Raw genomic sequence first — 20,273 nt, forward strand, 5'->3', positions numbered from 1 at the left:
TCCCACCCCCACCCTCCCCTTCTCCACCCACTCCCAGCCTCTTCCCACCCCGTTCCACCCCAACCCCACAGCGCGCTCCGCCTTTCTTCTTCCCCTACCGCCCTGCAGTGCCTCCTGCACACCGCAGAACAGCTGATCGAGGCAGGTGGGAGGCACTGGGAGGAAGGGAGGAGCTAATTCAGGGGGTTGCTGGTGGGTGCTCAGCACCCACCATTTTTTCCCCTGGGTACTGCAGCCCCAGAGCACCCACGGAGTCAACACCTATGTGTCTGAGCCCTTGTCTACACTATGAGTTTAGGTCGAATTTAGCAGTTTTAGATCGATTTAACCCATCCACACGACAAAGCCATTTTTGTCAACTTGAAGGACTCTTAAAATTGATTTCTGTACTCCTCCCCGACAGGGGGATTAGCGCGGAAATCGACCTTGCTGGGTTGAATTTGGGGTAGTGTGGATGCAATTTTGGCCTCCGGGAGCTATCCCAGAGTGCTCCATTGTGACCACTCTGGACAGCACTCTCAACTCAGATGCACTGGCCAGGTAGACAGGAAAAGCCCCACGAACTTTTGAATTTCATTTCCTGTTTGGCTAGTGTGGCGAGCTGATCAGCACAGGTGACCATGCAGAGCTCATCAGCACAGGTGACCATGCAGTCCCAGAATCGCAAAAGAGCTCCAGCATGGACTGAACAGGAGGTACTGGATCTGATCGCTGTATGGGGAGACGAATCTTTGCTATCAGAACTCTGTTCCAAAAGACAAAATGCCCAAATATTTGAAAAAATCTCCAAGAGCATGAAGGACAGAGGCTATAACAGGGACCCGCAGCAGTGCCGCGTGAAACTTAAGGAGCCCAGGGAAGCCTACCAAAGAACCAGAGAGGCAAACAGCCGCTCTGGGTCAGAGCCCCAGACATGTCGCTTCTATGATGAGCTGCATGCGATTCTAGGTAGTGCCCCTACAACTACCCCACCGCTGCGCGTGGACTCCGTCAATGGATTCTCACGCAACAGGGATGCGGATTTTGGGGATGAGGAAGATGATGATGAGGAGGAGGTTGAAGATAGCTCACAGCAAGCAAGCGGAGAAACCGTTTTCCCAGACAGCCAAGAACTGTTTATCACCCTGGAGCCAGTACTCTCCCAACCCACCCAAGGCGGGCTCCCAGAACTTGAAGGCAGAGAAGGGACCTCTGGTGAGTGTACCTTTGTAAATATAATACATCGTTTAAAAGCAAGCATGTTTAATGATTAATTTGCCCTGAAGACTTGGGATGCATTCGTGGCCAGTACAGCTACTGGAAAAGTCTGTTAACGTATATAGGGATGGAGTGGAAATCCTCCAGGGACATCTCAATGAAGCTCTCCTGGATGTACTCCCAAAGCCTTTGCAAAAGGTTTCTGGGGACGGCAGCCTTATTCCGTCCTCCATTACCATGCCAGGCCAGTAGCATGTAGTCTGGAATAATTGCATAACAAAGCATGGCAGCGTATGCTCCCAGTGTTTGCTGGCATCCCCGCTGTTAGCCACACGGTGGGGGGAGAGGTGAAGCGATCATCCCAGAGAATTGAATGTGTGTGTGGGGGGGTCTAGTTGGGTTTGTGCTGCACGTTAACCTGAAAACCGCAGCCCCTCCCTTTAAATGGCCAACCCATTTTAAATGGCCAACCCAATGGGTGCTTGGTATGGGAAATGAGGGCACTGCTGTTTGAAAGCATTCCCACATGTTATGAAGGTTAGAGAAGCCAAAAGACTGTGGCTTACCATGTCTGCCTGCAAGCCGAATTCTGTTACCTGCTGGCCCTGCATGTGTGATCTCTCACACCAAACCGGCAGGCCCTCAATATAAGAGGCAAAATGCGACCTTGTAAATAAAGCACGCGTGTTATGTAATGTTAACAGCTTGGTTCACTGTGAAAGAGTCTACCCGTTGTTCTCTAAAATGTGTCTTTTTAAATACTACTCTCCCTTTTTTCCTCCTGCAGCTGCAAATGTTTCAACGCTCCCTGTATCATCTTCGTCCCAGAGGCTAGCGAAGATTAGAAGGTGAAAAAAGCGCACTAGTGATGAAATGTTCTCTGAGATCATGCAGTCCTCCCACACTGAAAGAGCCCAGCAGAATGCGTGGAGGCAGACAATGTCAGAGTCCAGGAAAGCACAAAATGAACGCGAGGATAGGAGGGACGCACTAGAGGAGAGGTGGCGGGAGCAAGAGGAGAGGTGGCGGGATCAAGATGATAGGTGGCATCAGCGTGATGAGAGGAGGCAGGAAGCAATGCTGAGGCTACTGGAGGATCAAACTGATATTTTCCGGCATCTTGTTGAGGTGCAGGAAAGGCAGCAGGAGCACGGACCGCCGCTGCAGCCCCTGTGTAACCAACTGCCCTCCTCCCGGAGTTCCATAGCCTCCTCACCCAGAGGCCCAATAAAGCAGTGGGGGGGCCTCCGGGCACCCAACCCCTCCACTCCAGAGGACTGCCCAAGCCACAGAAAGCTGGCATTCAATAAGTTTTGAAGTGCAGTGTGGCCTTGTCCTTCCCTCCTCCCCTCCTCTACCACCCCACCCGGTGCTTCCCTCCTCCCCCACCCCTCCCGGGCTACCTTGGTAGCAGGGCCGGTGCAAGGATATTTTGCGTCCTAGGCGAAACTTCCACCTTGCGCCCCTCCCCCCCCGTAACATCGGTTCATTGAGGGGCAAATCCCAATGAGCCTTTATAGACCCCAGGGGCCAGCCTACCCAGGGGCCAGCTGTGCCCAGGGCTGCTTCCCAGACCAGGTTCCCCCCTCCCCGCCCCCTGAACTCCCCTGGAGGGTGCACAACCCCCCCGTGAGCCCTCCCCACCCTATCCCAGTGGCCCCCGCCCCAAGTCCACTCACTGGTTTTGCCGGGCTTGGGCCGCTGCAGCAGCTCGACAGGGAAGAGCCGCCTTCCGGAGGCACCGGAGAGCCAGAGAGTCCCGCTTGTGGCAGCGGCGAACCCCACCCATGGAGGAGCCGGCGCAGCGCAGAGGGGCAGGAGCCCTGCAAAGGCAGCGGTGCTGCTAGCAGGTAGCAACCATGCCCCTTGCCCCTCCTGCCCAGGCTGCGGCCAGGCGCCCACCCGGGGGCTCCTGCAGTGGATGCATGCGGGCAGAGGCCCCCGTGTGCCCCCCAGCTCCTCCCTCACCGTGCTTGGGCTCTGCAGCTCCTGGGAGTGTGAGCCGCTGCTGCCCCTCCCGGAGCAGGCTCAGGGCCCCGCGCCCCGGCAGTGGCTCACATGCCCAGGAGTCGCAGAGCCCAAGGACAGCGAGAGGAGAGCTGGGGGGCGCACTGGGCCCTTTGCCTGCATGCATCTGCTGCAGCCTGCAGGAGCCCCCGGGGAGGGCGCCAGGCTGCAGCCTGGGCAGGAGGGGCAAGGGGTGTGGCTGCTCCCTGCTAGCGCTGCCGCTGCCTTTGCAGGGTTCCTGCCCCTCTGCGCTGCGCCGGCTCCTCCATGGCTGGGGCTCGCTGCCCCTGCAAGCTGATGCTCTGGCTCTCCGGTGCCTCCGGAAGGCGGCTCCTCCATGCCGAGCCAGGGCACTGCTTTTTGGCACCCCCAGGGCCGTCCTTAGGATTTATGGGGCCTTATGCAGTATTATTAAACTGGTGCCCCTATACCCGATGGCAGCCTGAATTTGCAGCCCAGTGGGGGCGGAGGGACAAAGCAGAAAGAATAACAAGATGCCCGACCCGCCTCACGGTGGCATAGAGTCACAGTTCCCTGCAGAGACCCCTGTACCCTCTCCCTCATGCAGAATGGACATGCAGAAGGTACCTAATCAAAAGCACTAAACTTGGGAATAAAAAATGTCAGTCACAGGTTTTTTGATATACCCTGAAGTTTGTCAGACATTTATTTGCAAAAACTTTGTAGTAAGGGTGAGTAAACTGTCTTGTTTAATACAATATTAAATATTATGGAATACATGATGCAGCTCTTGTCTGTTTTACATTTTCTTAATCAGTATTTCTAAGCTGATTTGATATTTTAAATGTACTCTTAAACCTTCATAAAGTAATCATTCCAGATTACTACATATTTAACTCACTGAAACAGACATTATTTTAAATTAATCAGTCACAGAGGTTTAGTGTGTTCATAACAATGTTCATTGCTTTTAGAAAAAGGGAGCACTAATTTACTGTGTGTGATCTCCATAACAATACACATGTTTATGAAATTTCACCAACTTTAAAAAATATGTTTCCAAAGATTTTAGGCATAACAAAGCATTTTATATCTTACTAAGGTACTGATTTTGCTTAAAACTAGTTCATCAGATAGTCAGAAGTAAAGAAAGGGAAACACTTTGTCCAGCTATCTGGAAGCAAAGGGCTGTTGTCCGTTTAAGGGCTCTCTTCAATGTGGGTGGGGGGAGAGGGGGTGAAGGGAGAAATGGATGAACAGAAAGGACAGGAAGACTTTGGAAGTAAGTTTTTTTTACTATAGTAATTAAAATGTGTATTTTAGATAAGGGTGGCCTTTTGAAGGATTTATTTAAAAAAACATATGTCTGAAGATGATGATTGTGCATCTAAAAATCTATGCAAGAATTTTTTAGAGATGTGATTTTATAATCTTCACCAACTCACTAATGAAATATTTTTAAAGCAAATTTTAAACTAAGGTCCTGTAGACTGACATGTCCTGAATAAATATGACAGTCATGCACAACTGTTTTTGTCAGTACATATATATACCTGGGGGTTGGCAAATGCCTGTTAAGTGGCTTCATTACCCCTTGAATGGCTCTTTAACAGTTTCAGTGTTGTTCTAATGGGTCTGGCAGGCTGGAGGCTTTTTCTCTTTTAACTACTAGATCCCCTTCCCAGGAAGACTCAGAGCCTGCAGGAAGGGTCAGAACAGAGATAGGAAAACCAGGTGGGTGGACACTAAGACCCAGTGGGCACCCCCCAACCACTTGACGCCCTAGGCGACCGCCTAGTTCGCCTAGTGGCTCCACCGGCCCTGCTTGGCAGTTATCCCCCCATTTGTGTGACGAAGTATTAAAGAATGCATGAATTTGGAACAACAATGACTTTATTGCCTCTGCAAGTGGTGATCAAAGCGGGGAGGGGAAGGCGGTTGGCTTACAGGGAAGTAGAGTGAACCAAGGGGGCAGGTTTTCATCAAGGAGAAACAAACAGAACTTTCACACCATAGCCTGGCCAGTCATGAAACTGGTTTTCAAAGCTTCTCTGATGTGCAGCGCGCCCTGCTGTGCTCTTCTAACTGCTCTCAACCTCCCACCCCGCCATAAATGTCTCCCCCTTACTCTCACAGATATTGTGGCGCACACAGCAAGCAGTAATAACGATGGGAATATTGGTTTTGCTGTGGTCTATCCGAGTCAGTAAACTGCGCCAGCGCGCTTTTAAACGTCCAAATGCACATTCTACCACCATTCTGCACTTGCTCAACCTATAGTTGAACAGTTCCTGACTACTGTCCAGGGTGTCTGTGTATGGCTTCATGAGCCATGGCATTAAGGGGTAGGCTGGGTCCCCAAGGATAACTATAGGCATTTCAACATCCCCAACAGTTATTTTCTGGTCTGGAAAGTAAGTCCCTTGCTGCAACCATTCACATAGACCAGAATTCCTAAAGATGTGAGCATCATGTACCCTTTCTGGCCATCCCACGTTGATGTTGGTGAAACGTCCCTTGTGATCCACCAGTGCTTGCAGCACCATTGAAAAGTACCCCTTGCGGTTTATGTACACTGGCTTGGTGTTGAGGTGCCAAGATAGGGATATGCGTTCTGTCTATCGCCCCCCCCAAGTTAGGGAATCCCATTGCAGAAAAGCCATCCACAGTGGTCTGTACATTTCCCGGAGTCACTACCCTTGATAGCACCAGCTCAGTGATTGTGTTGGCTACTTGGTTCACAGCAGCCCCCACAGTAGATTTGCCCACTCCAAATTAATTCCTGACTGACCGGTAGCTATCTGGCATTGCAAGCTTCCACAGGGCTATCGCCACTCACTTCTGAATTGTGAGGGCTGCTCTCATCCTGGTATTCTGGCGCTTCAGGGCAGGGGAAAGCAAGTCACAAAGTTCCATGAAAGTGCCCTTACGCATGCGAAAATTTTGCAGCCACTGGGAATTATCCCAGACCTGCAACACTATGCGGTCCCACCAGTCTGTGCTTGTTTCCCAGGCCCAGAATCAGCATTCCATGGCATGAACCTGCCCCATTACCACCATGCTGTCCAAATTGCCAGGGCCCATGCTTTGAGAGAAGTCTGTGTCCATGTCCTCATCACTCTCATCACCTCACTGCTGTCACCTCCTCACCTGCTTCTTCAAGTTCTGGTGCTGCATACACTGCAGGATAATGCACGTGGTGTGTACAGTGCTCATAACTGCCACCGTGATCTGAGCGGGCTCCATGCTTGCCGTGATATGGCGTCTGCATGGAAAAAAGGCACGAAACGATTGTCTGCCATTGCTCTCACGGAGGGAGGGGCGACTGATGACATGGCTACAGGGTTGGCTTACAGGGAATTAAAATCAACAAAGGGGGCGGGTTTGCATCAAGGAGAAACACACACAACTGTAACACCGAAGCCTGGCCAGTCATGAAACTGGTTTTCAAAGCCTTTGTGATGCGCAGAGTGCCTTGCTGTGCTCTTCTAATTGCAAACAGCCTAGTCAGCAAACATCACCAGCGAGATTTTAAACGTCCAAAGGCACATTCTACCACCATTCTGCACTTGCTCAGCCTATAGTTGAACTGGTCCTTTCTACTGTTCAGTCTTCATGAGTCATGGGAGAAAGGGGTACGCTGGGGTAGGTGCAACCGCACGGTGCTGCCAGCTGGGAGAGCAGCCTGAGGCAGAAGCCTCCAGCTTGCATGATATTCCAGGCAGGACTGAATCTCCATTAGACAAAACTTAAAGAAGAGAATGACCTGGAGTCACTCCCATTTATGTCCAGGCGCCACTGACCGACCTCACCAAGGTTGGCCAGGAGCACCCATGTCTGCCCAGATGCCCCGACCGACCTCACTGAGGTCAGCCAGGAGCACCCATGAGACGACGACAATGGTTAGCAGTCGTACTGCACCATCTGCCACCACAAAGGCAAGGCAAGGAGACGCTGCTGTGCCAGCAGCACCCAGGAGACGTACGGTGACAGTGAGCTGAGCGAGCTCCATGCTTGCCGTGGTATGTCGTCTGCACGGGTAACCCAGGAAAAAAGGCGCGAAACGATTGTTTGCCTTTGCTTTCATGGAGGGGGGCGGGGGGCCCTGACGACATGTACCCAGAACTACCCGCGACAGTTTTTGCCCCATCAGGCATTGGGAGCTCAACCCAGAATTCCAATGGGCGGCGGAGACTGTGGGAACTGTGGGATAGCTACCACAGTGCAATGCTCCGAAAGGCGATGCTAGCCTCGGTATTGTGGACGCACACCGCCGACTTATTGTGCTTAGTGGGGACACACACAATCAACTGTATAAAATTGATTTCTAAAAAATCGACTTCTATAAAATCAACCTAATTTCATAGTGTAGACATACCCTGAGTCTGGCTCCCCCAAACAACTTTCCCCCCCTGCCCATTAACCGAGTGTTCCTTGTTAAACCTGCCACAGTTCTTTTGATCACCTGCATTCCCGGACCTCTTCCTGCCTGGTTCAGACCAGCTTTACAGGTTAGCTCTAGAACAGTGGTTCTCAACCAGGGGTACGTATACCTCTGTGGGTACGCAAAGGTCTTCCAGGGGGTACATCAACTCATCAAGATATTTGTCTAATTTTACAAAAGCCTGAATAAAAAGCAAAGTCAGCACAAACTAAAATATCATACTGACAATGACTTGTTTATACTGCTCTATATACAATACACTGAAATGTAAGTACAATATTTAAATTTCAATTCATTTATTTTATAATTAGATGGTAAAAATCAGAAAGTAAGCAATTGTTCAGTACTAATGTGCTGGGACACTTTTCTATTTTTATGTCTGATTTTGTGAGCAAGTAGTTTTTAGATGGCGTGAAATTTGGGGTACGCAAGATAAATCAGACTCCTGAAAGGGGTACAATCATGTGGAGAGGTTGCGAGCCACTTGACTAGAGGAATCATAATCTTCAATGTTAATAGTCCTGGCATTGTCCCTTATCAACCCTCCAATGTTTGCTGAGAAGTGGTTTGTCATGAACCATTCTATCCATTCCTGCTTGGTTTTCCCAACAGCCCCCTATTAAACCAAGCCAGTATGTTCAGTAAGCATCCAAGTAACCAGGGCAACAGACAATATTCATCAATTATTACAGGGCAGCTACAAATCTGTCATAGCAATCCACCACCCCCGAAAAAAAATTGTGGAACCAACATGACATTTGCCAAGGAACACACTTATGATAGTCAGGGCTGGATTTACACCTTGTGCTCCTCTAAGCAGAGTCCCCACACTGCCCCCGGTGGCTGGGCAGCTGTGGGGACCCTGGCTAGGAGCTCCAGGGTGCTCTGCTGCCCATGGCTGGGAGCTGTGGAGGGGACCCCAGGTGCCCCTAGAATGCTGGTGCCCCTAGGCACATGCCTACTGTGCCTAATGGGAAATTTGGCCCTGATGATAGTGCTGATATGTTCCATCCCTCTCTCCCACCTTTCACCGGTCTTGTCTCTTTAGAGATAAGTACCTCAGAGTAGAGACCATCTCTCAATGTGGGCTGAGCACAATGGGGCCCTGATCCTGAGTGGGGCCTCTAGGTGCTATTGTAACGCAAATGCTAATTTGATCATATGTTTCCTTTATTCTCCCAGGCAAAACTCCAGATTGAGCTGGACATGATGCCTGATGCTTTTGACGACCAATATATAGGATGTGCTGAAGAAATGGCTGGAATTGCACCTGTATTGCTGGAGAAGGAAAAGTCCATGTCCAAAATGTTAAGGGATGTGTGGGAAAACGCAACAGAAAAATGGGAAGAAGTAAAAACAAAGATTTCTCTCCCAAGTGGCTTTCAGGATGAATATGGAAGAACAATAATAGCCTATACTGACAAAAGATTTTCCAGTGAGTTTAATAAGGCAGTGAGAGAGAACGGGAAATCTCGAGCTTATTACAATGAAAGTTTCCAGTTCAAAGCCTCTCATTATTACTTGACAAGAGCTTCACAGCTCTTAAGAAGGAGGTGTGATGTGACATATAAAATGGAAGTATTCCGGGGGATTTCTGGTGTTGAATTTCAGAAAAAGAAACCAGGTTTCATCAGGTTTGGACAATTTGCCTCTTCATCTCCTAAGAAACAAGTGGCGGAGACATTTGGCATGGACACATTCTTCGGCATCCGCACATGCTTCGGCTTTCAGATCAAGGACTTCTCATACTTTCCAGAGCAAGAAGAAGTGTTAATCCCAGTCTATGAGATATTCAGTGTGTCCCCAGGAGAAGGGAATAACAGCTTTGTCCTCCGGAGCACAAACCGGACCTGCAGCCATTTTAACTGCGCATACCTGGGGAGTGAGTACTGGGCTGAACAGGAGAAATATTTGGGTGGGGCTATTTGCTGTGGAGAATTTGAAAACCCCACTTCAGGGAGAGCTGACGAGAGGGACGCTGACTTGGGGACTTGCCCCCAGGACTGGGGGAGACAGGCTGCCACGACTCTTGCTGCTAGAGAGGGCTCGGGCTGGGGTGGGTGGACACTGGGTCCCAGGCGCTCACTGAGGAAAGAGAAGGTGCCTAGACATCATGGCGATGGGAGCACTAGAAAGGCAGGTGAAGGCCCCAAACCACCGTGAGTCTTCAACACACACACACACCCCGTACAGAGTCCACAGGAGCCCTGGCAGAGCAGTTGTGGCTCCTCAGACACGGCACAGCAAACCCAGAGGCTGTGGGAAGGGAGCAGGGGGGTGGCCTAGTGTGCAGATAGCACATTATTCGGGGCAGTCAGGACTAGGGACGATGCTGAGGAACTTCAGAGAGATCGAACCGAGTTGGGTGAATGGGCAACACAACAACAGGTGACATTCACTGACACACATTCAAGGTAATGCACATGGTGAGGAATAATTTCCCTAGATTGTTAATGAGCTGTATCAACTCAGACAGAGCTGGCCATCATTGTGGAGAGTTCAGTGCAAATCTCAATGAAAATCTCTGTTCAATGTGATGCTAGGTCTATAAAGCCAACAAAACGTTACCATGCATCGGGAATGATGGGATGCAGAATAATGTGAAAATATTATAACACCATTATATGAATCTAGGGTATCAGTCAGGAACAAGATACCAAGCTAGTTGGAGACTGTTGGTGGGATCCTGTCTGACAGTTCCTGTGTTTCTTTGGAAATAATAGAATAAAGTTGAAAATTCTGCGTGGGCAGATCCCATTTCATTGACCCTCTCTGTTTTGCACTGTAGGAGAGAAGAGCCAAGTATGTGTTGAGAACTCTGGTAAGAAATAAACTTTTAATTTTCATTGTTTTGAAAATGACTCACCCTCTGTAAGTGCAGAGTTGAGAGCAATTCCACCAGGCAAACATGTCACATGAAACCAGTTGAGAAATAAGTGGGGTTCACAGCATGTTCTATCTATTTATCCAGGTTCTCGGATGGAGCTCATTACTAGTATCTGAGCACCTTCTCATCTGAATGAATTTCATGCACAGTTGGCAAGAAAATGTAGGGGGAATTACTCCTTAGAGCACTAAAGATTCATCTTCAGTGTTATGAACTATAAGCTGAACACACATCCCCTAACCCAACACCACAAGTGTGTCTCCATCTCCCTCCTCTCAGTACTAGATCCATTCTAGCCCCAGTGGAACTACATCCTCCCAAAGGACTAAACAGGACTATTTTACCAGAGCAGATCGGAAAAATCTCACTGAAACATTTTCTCCTTGGAATTTGACAATGTGTCAAACTCTAAACCTTCTGCAGAGGTGGTTTGATTTCGACACTGTTCTGTCAGAACCCGCCTGGCTCCTTGGCAGCGCGGCTGGTGGGCTGCCTAGGAGTCATAGACCCAGGACTTCCAGTGCCCCTGACCCTGGGACAGCCTGCTCGGTGCACTGCCCCAGAGCCGACGCTCCCTTCCCTTGTGTGGAGAATTTCAAAATTTTTGGTTTGCATTTGAAATCAGAACAAAATCAAATTTTGAAATATCAAAATCCTCCACAAAATGAAATGGCCCTTCTCTGCCCAGCTCTATATTTCCCCCTAAAGCCAATTAAAAAAACAACAACAGAAATGGTGTTACTGGTGTGTGTGTCCAGCGTTCCACAGACTCATGTCTTTATTACTCATAACTGGAATACACTTATGCAACAGACAACAAGCTCCAAAATCTGAACCTCTGGAACTGTCTTGGGGGAAACATGCTCACCAGTGATTCATACCAAAGGAACAAGCAGGCTGAGGAGGGAGGAAGCTGGTGAAATCTCACCAGTGAGGTGAATGTCCCAGGCTGGAGTGTCCTGCTGAGGGGAAATGGATTAACGTCCCTCTGCAATAAGCAGGTTCCAGTAGCTGTTGGGAAGGAAACCAGTGTCCAGCTTTAAGGATCTCTGTCAGTGTGAAATAATTTCCTATCAATTATTTGATCGGCTTTTTCCTATTAACAGCTAGCAGAGGCGGCCCGGCCTTCCCCAGTGAGCTGAGCCCATCACTGTTTGGAGGATCCGTCATCCTGATCCACGTTGCTGCTCTCAAGTTGTTTGCCAGTTTCTAACTTGTCCTATTCATGTTACACACTTTTTCTCTCTAACACAAATCATGGTGATGGGACTTGCCGGGTCCAAAGCCGTCCTGCTATGGTGCCAGCGTTCCAAAGGGAAACCAGGAACCTGGAGGGAGTGTCGCTGGTACCTGCTTGGGCAAGCTTTGATTGTACGTTACTGATGAGTAGATCAAAATAAAGCGTATCGTTTTATTCCAAATGCGATTTGTCTTACAATGGTAGAGCTATAAATGGGTGCATGTTAGATAACAATTACCTGTATTCTAGTCATGCTAGCACTTTTGTACCGACTTTTGATGACTTCAGTAAAAGCCTTTTACCAAATGAACTAAGTTGGAGTATTTTCATTAGTACAGTAGATGGACTGAATCAGTGTCTCAGCCAGGTGAATCTGTAACAGGTAGGGTGACCAGACGTCCCGATTTTATCGGGACCGTCCCGATATTTCCTTGTTTGTCCCGCGTCCCGACCGACATGCGGTCGGGACAACCGGACAAACAAGGAAATGCCCCGGAGCCTGGAGGCCGGAAGTGCTCGCACCCCCCCCCCCCGCCCCGACTCCGCCCCCTCCTCCCCCGATTGGCTCCCTCCCCGAATCCCCGCCTCTTCCCCGGGCTCACCGTTCCCCCTCCCTCCGCAAGCGCTGGAGGGAGGCCCGGGAGACTCAGGGGAAGCGCGGGGCCGGGGTGAGTAAGAGTCCGGCCTGGCCCCGAGCAGGCAGGACTCAGTTGGGTGGTAGGGCGAGGAGCGGGGCGACCCGCGGGGCCAGGCGGCGGCTGTTGTTGTCCCCCCGGTCAGCGGGACTCGGGAGCAGCCGCTGCTGCAGCTCCCACTGCCGCGGGGGAGGAAGCGGCCATGGCGCTCCGCGGCTGCGGCGCCTCCGAACCCCCCGAGCCGGGGCCTGCTGCGGGGACCCAGCAGCGCGTACGCTGGGCCCAGCCCCTGGCCAGTTGCGTCTGGGCTGCTGCCCAGCTGGTGCTATCCCGCGGCGGCCCCGGGGCGGAGGCATCGGCCGCCCAGCCCCGTTCGTTCCCCTGCGGGACGGGGGGGGCTGGGGCCTGCTGCCCCCACTCCGGGGCCGCCGCGGGATTGCACCAGCTGGCAGCAGCCCAGACGCGACTGGCCAGGGGCTGGGCCCAGCGTGCGCGCTGCTCGGTCCCCGCAGCAGGCCCCGGCTCGGGGGGTTCGGGGGCGCCAGAGCCGCAGCCACCAAGCGCCATGCCCGCTTCCTGCCCCCGCGGCAGTGAGAGCTGCAGCAGCGGCTGCTCCCGAGTCCCGCTGGCCGGGGGTGAGAACAGCCGCCGCCTGGCCCCGCGGGCCGCCCCCCTCCTCTCCCTACCATCCGACTGAGTCCTGCCTGCTCGGGACCAGGCCGGACTCTTACTCACCCCGGCCCCGCGCTTCCCCTGAGTCTCCCGGGCCTCCCTCCAGCGCTTGCGGAGGAAAGGTTTTTTTTTTTTTTTTGGCCCCGCCCCCCGCCACGCCCCCCCACGTCACACCCCCCCCCCCCGCGTCCCGATATTTGTCTTTGGTGATCTGGTCACCCTAGTAACAGGACAGTTTGTGGCATCCCATGTCTATATCTCTGTCACTTTCACACAAAATTTACTCAGAAGATATTTCTAACTGGTCAACTCAAAGGCCCAATTCTGGGCTAGTTTATCCATCTGCGTGCCCACTGACTGTCCTGGGATTGCATGGGGCTGGTAATAGGACAGAACTCTACAATGGTAGCTGACGTATTCTAACATGGAGTAGGGAGTGTGTATGGACATTCTGAATAGCCAGATTAGGCCACCAGGAAGAAGACATCTCAATGACATTCTGTGCCAGGGCTGGGCTAGCTTGGTCACCAGCCAGGATGCCGCACTCCAAGTACAGATAGCAGAAATGACATTCTGCTCTCCTCCGGCAGGAAGCCTGTGCATGTGTCAGGTGTGATGGAGGGTGAGAGCATAGGCACCGACTCCACGGGTGCTCTGGGGGTGGGGCACCCATGGAAAAAAATTAGCAGGTGCTTAGCACCCACTGCCAGCCAACTCTCCCCTTTACCCCCCAGTGCCTCCTGCCCACTGGTGGCCCCACCAATTAACTCCTCCTCCTCCCTCCCAGTGCCTACCGCCCACTGCAATCAGCTGTTTTGAGGCACGCAGGAGGCTCTGGGAGGGAGGGGAAGGAGCGGGGATGGGGCACGCTCAGAGGAGGGGATGGGAAGAGGTGGGGAAGGGCATGGCAGGGGCGGGAAGAGGCCGGACAGGGGTAGGGACTTGGGGGGAGGAGTGGAGCCTGGGGCAGAGAGGGGGCTTGAGAACTCCTGGGCCAAGAGGAAGCCAGCGCCTATGGGTGAGAGAGAGAGAGACCCTGCTAATTGATACAGGCTGAAGAATCCACCCATGGATTCATTCATGGGTTCATAAATTTTAAGGCCAGAAGGGATCATTTGATCTGATCTCCTGCATATCACAGGCTAGAGGGACTCACCCAGCAGTCCCTGCATCAAGGCCATAACTTCTGGCTGAGCTAGAGTAGGTCATTTAGAAAGGCATCCAGTCTTGATTTAAAGACTCCAAGTGATGGGGGAACTGTGACAGGGTGAACTCAACCCGCACTGGATGGGGAAGGGTTAATGCCTCATCGTGGGCAGAGGAAACCACGCCCCCACGTCCTTACTGAGCATGCTCCAGGTGTAGCACCAGTATAAAAGAGAGCAGCCCAGCTGAATCTGGGCTGACCACCAGAGAGGAAGCACACTCCTTGCTGGCTCCTGCTTGGGAGCAGCTGGAGCCACGGTCTGTGGAGGCCAGAAGCTTCGAGACTCAAGCAGACATCCAGCTACAGGGAGGTCTGAGCTACAAGGATTTGCACTGGCTGAGGAACCCAGAGACCCTGAAGACACACAGACCATCACCACAAGTATCACAGTAGGAAGTAGCCCGGGGAGGACTAGCCATTGTCCCAACAATGGTCAGCGTATTGCAGACGGGTCCCTGCTCACTCAGTGATGGACACACTCGCCATTGACAGGGCCCTGGGCTGGGACCCCATGGAGCAATGAGGGCCTGGGTCCTCCTACCCTGGTCGCCACCCACCCCCCGGGTGGTGGCCCACCCACCCCAACTGGCCGCTAGGCCTTACTGCACTGAGAACCCAGGGTATCTCTATTGACTCTGGCTGCTAGGCCTCACTGCCCTGTGAGCCCAGAGTAGTTCTATAGACACTGGCAGCTAGGCCTCGCAGCCTTGTGAACCAGGGTAACCCTATGGACTCTGGCTGTTAGGCCTTGCTGCCCTGCAGAGAAGGGCTACCTCATTGACTTGGGCCACGAGGCTCCACTGCATGGTGGATCAGGGCGATTATATAGACTCCAGTCACTAGGCCTTACCTCCCTGCGGATCAGGGCAACTCCGTTGACTTTAGCCCTTAGGTCTCGCTGCCTAGAGACAGAGAGCAGCTCGAAGGATGGGGTAAACTCACCCCCCTCTGTCACAGGAATCCACCATGTTTCCTAGGTGAATTGTTCCAATGGTTATTTACCCTAATGATCAAAAATTCATGCCTTTTTTCAACCTGAATTTATCTAGCTACAGCTTCCAGCCATTGGATTCATTGTGCCTTTGTCTGCTAGATTAAGGAGAGGTCTAGTGTCAGAACACTCTTTCCCATGTAGGTACTTAAAGACCATCACCAATTTATTTCTTAACCTTCTCTTGGAAAAACTAACTAGCTGGAGCTTCCTAAATCTCCCCCTATACTGTGACAGGTTGGACCCCCGCTCCATCAGGGGTTTCGCTGAGCTTCTCCTGCTCCACCAGCCTAGATTCCCTCTCCCTGTTTTGCTGGATTAGGCTCTCTGGCCTCTTGCAGCACACACACAGGTAGGGCCACACCCAGCTGCAGACACAGACTGAAGTCAGCTCTGTGTGAGGGGACTCACCCAGCACTCACGTGCACACCCCTTTTGGGAGATAAACCCAAAATAATAATGTCTTCCACTGTACAGAGAGAGCTGCACAGTGCAAGCCCATAAGAACATAAGAATTCACCCTCTCCCTCAATGTGCAGAGAGGTATGCACAGTTTTCCCCTCGCCCCCAGATATGAATTGCACAAACTGGGTTTTGAAATAAACAAGAAATAAGTTTATCAACTACAAAAGGTAAATTTTAAGTGGTTATAAGAGAGAACAAACAAAACAAAGCAGATTACCTTAGTAAATAAACAAGACCCGCAAACTGAGCTTAGCACACTAGATAGATAGGACATATATTAGCAAATTCGCACCCTGAGTAATAAACAGGCTGACATTCTTAAGGTACAATTTGCCTTGGCTTTCCCAGGTTTTCATACACAGGCTAAAAATCCTTCTAGCCTGGGACCATCACTTCCCACGTGCTTCTGGGTAACATCCCAGACAAGTTGGTGTCAACTCTGTGCTAGCCTGCTTGATGGCCCATTAAGGACCATCAGCTATACAATTGACCCATTGAGAGAAGGCAGATACGCCTTGTAACTCAGCAAAGTATGCAGGGACTGGCCCATGTGACTCCAGACTCCATTTTGCTGTAGTTTTCCACAGTAAGAACAAAAATTTGTTCTTACACCTGGAAAAGACTATAAAAGGCTGATGCCTCGTCTCCATCTTGTCTTCAATCCTGCTTCTTACCTCTGGAGGGACTTTGCTACAAACTGAAGCTCTGACCAAAGGACTGAATGACCCATCCCAGCTGGGTATGTACTTCAGAGACTTGATTTGAACCTGCAGTTTATTTTATTACTGCTACAAGCCTGAACCAAAAACTTTGCCATTACTGTATGTAATTGATTCCATTTAACCAATTCTTGCTCTCATCTATATCTTTTTCCTTTTATGAATAAACCTTTAGATTTTAGATTCTAAAGGATTGGCAACAGCGTGATTTGTGGGTAAGATCTGATTTGTATATTGACCTGGGTCTGGAGCTTGGTCCTTTGGGATCAGGAGAACCTTTTTTCTTTTACTGGGGTGTTGGTTTTCATAACCATTTGTCCCCGTACGAGTGGCACTGGTGGTGATACTGGGAAACTGGAGTGTCTAAGGGAATTGCTTGTGTGACTTGTGGTTAGCCAGTGTGGTGAGACCGGAGTCCTCTTAGCCTGGCTGGTTTGGTTTGCCTTAGAGGTGGAAAAACCCCAGCCTGGGGCTGTGACTGCCCTGTTTGAGCAATTTGTCCTGAATTGGCACTCTCAGTTGGGTCCCGCCAGAACCACATCGTTACAGTGCTTAACTGGCAAGACTCAAGTGTTTACCTCAGGGATTTCCAGCAAGGGTTGAAGATGGAAGAATTTTAAGAGGATCAGCAGAAGCTTCATCATGATTCCAACTTCCCCTGTACGGCTGGAGGAGAATCCATCAGGAACGTTAGTGAAGATTTTGGGGGAAAGAACACAACAAAACCAAACATCTTCCCGATTGTTTCACTTTGATCCTTTGTTCCTGTTTCAGTAACTGGGATATCCCATGCAGAAATTGCTCTCTCACAGATTGCAGCCCGACCATAACAGAGGCAGGTTTGACTCTGGAATACAGTTCTCAGCTGGAGGGGTGGAGAGTAGCTGTGTGGGAATCCTGCTTTCACTTCATGGTGTTATATTTACCTGAATGACTTTGGGGGGTAGAAATATGATCCATAGTGCTGCTGTGTTTACTCATAATTGCTGTTAAACTGCACAAAACCAGCGGCCAGGCAGGTCTGTCGATCATCTCCTAGGGAATGGGGTTAAAATAACGACATAGCTCAATATTTCAGTGCCTCACCCAAGTGCCTGGTCAAGTGTTTGCTTGCCACTAACTACCTAATACATTCTGCGCCTCGCTGCTTAGTTCTGCCTTATGGCTAATGGGTAGGGTTGCCAACGTTGTAATATTTAAAAACCGGAAACTCCAGCAGGAGTGCTGGAACCTCCCCTGCCCTGCCTCTTCCCCCCAAGACCCCATGACTATTTGTTCCTCTTCCCTCCTCCCCCTATTGCTCCCTGCTATTCTCCTCTCTCCCCTGCTTGAGTTGAGAGGGACTCACCTGCAGAGCTGGGGCTGGGAGCTGCAGCCACCAGATGCAGGTTACGGAGGTGGCCCCAGCTGAGTAGAGGTTGGCTCAGGTGATGACCCACCGCATCCCCGCCTCCTCTGCCAGCAGTAACCGGACTTTATGTGTTCGATCAGTAGATCTGACCGGACACTGTCAGGTCCCCTTTTTAACCAGACTTTCCAGTTAAAAACTGGGCACCTGGCCACCCTTCTAATGGGGTGATTAATGACTCAGACGTCAAACACTAGGGCTGAACCTAGGCACAAGGGTCACAGCCACACGGCCCTCTCAGAGACACAAACATACAGACCTCTGTCACCTGGCCTGGTCAGGGACTCAAACCCCAGCCACACGACCTACACGGAGACAAACAGCAAACAGACCAACACACAACTCACCAATTCCCTTTACCTCCATACACTGGATCCACAGCTACGCCCAGCAAAACTCCCCTGCTTGCCTCCCCTGTTCGCCTGCTGAGCTGATCCCTTGTTTAGAGGATATGGTGGGGAGTTGGGTCTTTGGGGGCAGATTTTTCTGGTCATGGAAAGGGAGCCAGGCATTGGAATTTGGAGACTGGATCCTGGGGGAGAGCCAGTGTCATGAGGACTAGGGCGTGGCAGTGTCTTGTTCAGGGAAAGCAGAGAGAGTCAGGAGCAGGGAGCAACAGGTCTGGGGTATTTACTGGAGAGGGTGGGACTTTCCCTCATGTAGGTGACTGCTGAGCTGTTCCTGGGGCGATGGGATGGATGTGCGCACAGAGTGAATGGGTACGAAACATAGGGATGTGATGTGTGAACTGAACAGGAGGGTGGAAAATGAATCTAAACACATTTCATATTTCTTTTAACAGCAATGGACCGGGTGATGCTTTTTCCCTTGAAATGGCTCTTCCATGGTAGTTTGACGCTGCCAAAAAGTATCGCAGCTTTGACGCAGCCACATTCTCAGTGACTCGTGTTTTCTTTGTTAAGGGCAGTGTCCACGTTTGAATGGAAGCCCAAAGAAATAACTTGACTCTCAAGGGAAGAACACCACCTCTTCACTGTAAAACCCCACATCTGCAACCTTTCCCGAACCCAATACTGATTTTTTGCACATTCCTCCTCTGTTATCTTGCTGTGTCACCACTAATGGAGCTGCATCCCATAGACTCAATAGGCTGTAGGGTCGCCTGTGATTTCTAGTAGGGCCGAAGGGTCTGTTTACACTGCACCGGGGCTCGGACAGCAGGGCTATAAAGTGGCAGTGTAGCTGTTTCGGCTCCCTGCCAAGGGGGTGGGTCCCAGAGCTCAGGCTCCAGCCTGAGCCCAGACATCTACACTGCAAATTTATCGCCCCATAAGCCTGAGTCAGCTGCCACAGGCCAGTCGCCTGTGTTTGATTACAGTGTCGACATACCCAAAGGCCCTGCAGAATGCTCAGGATAGTCCCAGACTGTGTTACCTTTTCAGATATCGTCTCTAGGGCTGAGGGGAGGACAATGTGGATTTCCCCAGGCCCTGCCCCTAGAAATTCTATGATCTATCATTAAAAAGTGGAGACACTTTGATTCTATTACAGGATTTTTTCCCCCCGAATGTAATCGTGTCTTAACATGAAATCGCGATGCTGTAGATGTCTGTGTATATGTTATTTGTGAAGGGCAAGGAGCTGATATCCCTATGTGTGAGGTACTATTCGATACATTTAAAGGTATGTCTAGACCATTTGTGGTCCACAGTCCACAGACTATGTCAAAGATTTCCAAAGGGGTCCGCACCGTCATTTGCGTTTTTGTAGGGGTCCACCAATGAAAAATATTGAAAACCCTCTGGTCTGGACTAGAGTTTTGACGTCCAAATATAACTGGAGTTAACAGATTGCCAATTAACCCAAATGAACGGACAACTTTTAAAATGCTCATTTAGGTTCTTTCTGGTGCCAGACCTGAGACACCTGGGGTCTGACTATCAGAGGGTTGGAGCCCATAACCTCAGCTGAAGTTAGTGGGAGCTGGGAGCACGCCATCAAGTGACACAAAAGCAGACGCTGCTTTTGGAAATGTTGCCCTAAGCACTTGTCTTTAACCTTTTTCTTGGAGGTCAGCGATTCCCCCGGGGAGAATGGAACATTCCATCATGGGGCACACTGCTGAGAATCCCTGCGGGAGAGGAGCCGATGGTTTATCATGAAAATGCCAAGAGACCTTTAAATGCAACGTAGGCGCTCAATGCAGTTCGTCATTCGTTGGCTGGAAGCAATTGGCATTTCTCTGCAAGAATCTGGCTCTTTTTTTAAAGTCTGGCCGGTCAACTAGATTGTGCTAATTCCAATATTCCTCGATTATAACCCCATTAATTTGAAGTGTCGTGTCTAGGCAGGGTGAGCTGCCCAGGGCTCACAGGAGTTTGTCCTTGGAGATCTCAGAATGAGGCTGAAAATCCAGCCAGATTGCAGCTATTAAATGTTCTGCTTGTGTTTCAGCCAAGAGGACTTGACAAGATCGCGG

At 50.8% G+C, this 20,273-nt stretch overlaps 1 protein-coding gene across 1 annotated transcript in view; it reads left to right on the forward strand.

Annotated features, from left to right (window-relative positions):
* LOC128831986 (ecto-ADP-ribosyltransferase 5-like) overlaps positions 1-12,023 on the forward strand; it is a 41,293-nt gene extending 29,270 nt beyond the window's left edge. Inside the window, exons 3-5 of the mRNA XM_054018980.1 lie at positions 8,792-9,491; positions 10,398-10,430; positions 11,603-12,023. Of these exons, the coding sequence (XP_053874955.1) occupies positions 8,792-9,491; positions 10,398-10,430; positions 11,603-11,709 (840 nt within the window). The 3' untranslated portion in view covers positions 11,710-12,023. The remainder of the gene's footprint in view (positions 1-8,791; positions 9,492-10,397; positions 10,431-11,602) is intronic.
* Positions 12,024-20,273: the final 8,250 nt, after the last annotated feature.

The sequence above is a fragment of the Malaclemys terrapin genome, chromosome 1 (assembly GCF_027887155.1).
Source record: "Malaclemys terrapin pileata isolate rMalTer1 chromosome 1, rMalTer1.hap1, whole genome shotgun sequence".
NCBI lineage: Eukaryota > Metazoa > Chordata > Testudines > Emydidae > Malaclemys > Malaclemys terrapin.